At 34.0% G+C, this 3,361-nt stretch overlaps 1 protein-coding gene across 1 annotated transcript; it reads right to left on the reverse strand.

Moving 5' to 3' along the window:
• Nucleotides 1-1,013: 1,013 nt before the first annotated feature.
• Nucleotides 1,014-2,441, reverse strand: LOC18598311 (F-box family protein). Its single transcript, XM_007027794.3, has one exon. It carries the CDS (start codon nucleotides 2,380-2,382, stop codon nucleotides 1,327-1,329), a length of 1,056 nt encoding a protein of 351 aa, XP_007027856.3. The 5' UTR covers nucleotides 2,383-2,441; the 3' UTR covers nucleotides 1,014-1,326.
• Nucleotides 2,442-3,361: the final 920 nt, after the last annotated feature.

Below are 3,361 nucleotides of genomic sequence, written 5' to 3' on the forward strand. Positions count from 1 at the left end.
GAAAATAGTTTAAAATCTTATAGAACGTGGTAATTGGCAACAGTTACTCACAGGGGGAATGATAAGTTGATATTAAAGCCTTGCAGGGTTCCGGTTGACATTTCAGGTAATGAGTGTCGATCGGGGTATCGCGGCGGTTGTCACGGGCTTGAGGGGAGTTTCGGGTTGTGACAAAGAATGTGTCAAAAAGTTTATTATGGGAATGGATAATGTCTCCCAATCAGATAAGATAAATCTGATTATTCCATTAAAGATTATATTCTTTAACGAGATTGAGATGATCAAATTAAGACTCAACCACTTTTTTAGAAGAAGAGCCAATAAGAAGTCAAAATGGTACTCTAATTAATGACATAAGCTTGAACCTTCCACAGTTTTCTATCTACTACATCGTCGAGGACAATTCTTTAGTTTTCACTCTTAAAAATAAAGTTAGAGATTAAAAACTCTCTTCTTCGCTACTAAAAGGTAATGGAAATATTCACTATTTCATCTCCAAACGATTAATACATGATAAAATTAATTTATGATTAAAATGTTAATGACCTTAAATTGAATAGAAGGGTAGCTGAAAATTAATTAAAAAAAGAAAAATAATATGAGTAAATCGCAATTTCTTTTAAATACATATATCTCAATCTATGGTGGAAAGTAACGAACATCTTCGTTGTTGTCCTTTTGCTAGCGTGCTAATTTTATATATATATATATATATATATATATATATATATGTATGTATACATACATATAATTAATTAATGTATTAAATTACTATCTTAAGTAGCATCTTTTGCCCCTGCCATCTGCTAATGAAATCTTATTTTATTATAAACAGTACATTAATTAAACCTTATAATAGAGTCTAGTGGCACTTGTTAGCAAAATCAATAAAAAACACAAAAAGAAAATCTTGAAATCCTGGATGCTTGATGATTGGTAATTGTATCCTCTTTCTTTCTTTGTGTTTTTTCCATAGAGTTACAGGAAATATTACACCATGCGAATAAAAAAAGAAAAAAGAAAATGTAAACCCTATCCTTGTTTTAGTATTTTTCTTGTCGAATAAAGTTTACAAGTAAATAAGCTATTCAATTCCTTAAATTAAGATGATATATGCGTTGCATTGCACCCCATCCTGACCGAACAAGCCTTTGAAGGCATAGGTAGTGCATTTCATAATTAGCATAAACAAGGATTACCGACTATAATTTTTAGCACAATACAACCTAGTTGTTGTCGAAATTATATAACTAGCCCTTTTGTTAATAATTTTTCCTCTCTCTATGCTTTTCTTAATTGAATTAATTTTTTTGAATTTTTTCTTTTTCATCTCAACAGCAGAAATAATCCCAAGGAACCAAACGCCAAACCCCCGATCGCAACGCAAAGCATATCCAAAGTCCCTTCCCTCCTCAGCTTCTTTTCTTTCCTTTCTCTTTTCCTTTCCGAAAACTTTAGAAATTCCTGCTTCCTTTCCGCTTCCCTCTTTTTTCTCTTTCCTCTTTCACCCTCCAAGCCCTTCTTCAAAATTACCAAGCTATCCCTCCCATTCAAGAACATCCCATCCATGTCCTCCACCTGCAAACTCACCTCCGTCACGTGCATTTCCCCTCCCGCCGACACCCCGCACGTAACCACCACGCCGCACTGCACCAACTCAGTCGCCGTCTCACTCTCCCCACCGGCCACCACAGCAGCAAACTTCACCTGCAACTCCCGGCTCAGCCAGTGCGGGTGTACGGCCACCGGTCTTTGACTCGAGATATTCATCGCCCGTTTTCCTATCGGGTCGATCAAGATCCAGCTCAACTCCATGTCTTCCTCCAGATCTCGACAAGTGTCCTCCGTATCCGGGTGTGGTATCCGGGTCGAAACTGCTTCTTTAGGATCCAATAAATCGACCCGAAACGGTGAGCATTTGAACCAAGCGGTTACCGTTTCGGTTTCGACTACTTTGCTAAAAATGAGCTCTTTCTTGTAATAAATATCAACGGCTGAAATTAATTCTGATGGAAGGTCAGAATTTTCCGACGGGTTTCCGAAACACACGGGTTCAGTGGCTAATGGGAAGGCGTCTGAGAAAAAGGAGCGGGAACCGTTGGGGAAGTGAGAGATGACGTGGCGAACACGTGGATACGTAGTGGAAGGCCACATGGAGTGACAAATGTTGGTCCAGAGGTTTTCCTGTGACGTGAGTGTACGGAGGTGAGTGGAGGCGCAGGAGGCGGATGCGAGAGTTGTGCCGTCAAGTCGGGTCAATATGTGGGTCTCTATGATGTCTGGATGGAGGGTGGAGATTGTTGCTGTCGTGTTCTGACCAACGATGTGGATGTCGGGGGAGCAGAGTGCCGCTTGTGGTGGCGATGTAGAGGAACCGGCCATGGTGTTAACGTTCTTTTGTTTTGAAAGCAGCTGTTTTTTTTGGGTGTTTGGGCGGAGAATTTGCAGTTTGAGGTTTATATAGTAGTAACTTGAGGAAGGCAGTCCGAGAATTTGGTAAAATGCCCTTTCCTTTGCATTTAATGACGAAAGTGCCATTTAAAAGTTTTACCATTGGCGCATTGCAGCTAATTTTAAATGCAAGGAATCTTTCCTGTTTAAAGAATTCCACACTTATATACGATACGTTTGATATTTTATAATATAATTTAATTATAATTAATATAATTATAAGTAATATGATTATAAATAAAATAATATTATAATATGTAATATATAAGTAAATTAATAATTAAAATATATAAAAAATAATATTACAGCGTTTGGTTTATAACTATTTTGTTGAAAATGTAATATTAATTTTAAAATCATCGTTTTTTATTAAAATATAAGTTTACTATACTTATATTTATTGGTTAATTTTTATATAATATTATCTCTTAAATATATTTTTTATTATCATATATTTTATTTTTATTTTTTATTATAATCTTATATATTTTTATTTTTATTTTTTATATAATTTTTTATATTATATATTTTAATTTAATTTTTTTAAAAAAATAATATAATTTTTATTGATAATCATCATAACTATTGAGAATAATAAAAATACATCCTTCGAAATCTATATAAAAAAATTATAAGATTATAAAATATTTTTAACAAAGTAATAAAGTTAAAAGACAAAAATGTCTTTAATAACATTATAAATTACAATGCAATCTGATTGTATTAGTTTTAAATTGTAATCACACTACATCTATTGGTTATAATATGATTGTATTGCAATCTTACATTAAAATGCAAAACAAACACTATAATATAAATTAATTGAGCACATTATAGAGAATATACCCCTACTTCCTTCATACGAAACACAATCTAGTAGGGTTTGACATGAGAGATACGTACCCATGTT

The sequence above is a fragment of the Theobroma cacao genome, chromosome 5, assembly GCF_053813885.1.
Source record: "Theobroma cacao isolate CCN51 chromosome 5, ASM5381388v1, whole genome shotgun sequence".
Classification (NCBI taxonomy): Eukaryota; Viridiplantae; Streptophyta; class Magnoliopsida; order Malvales; family Malvaceae; genus Theobroma; species Theobroma cacao.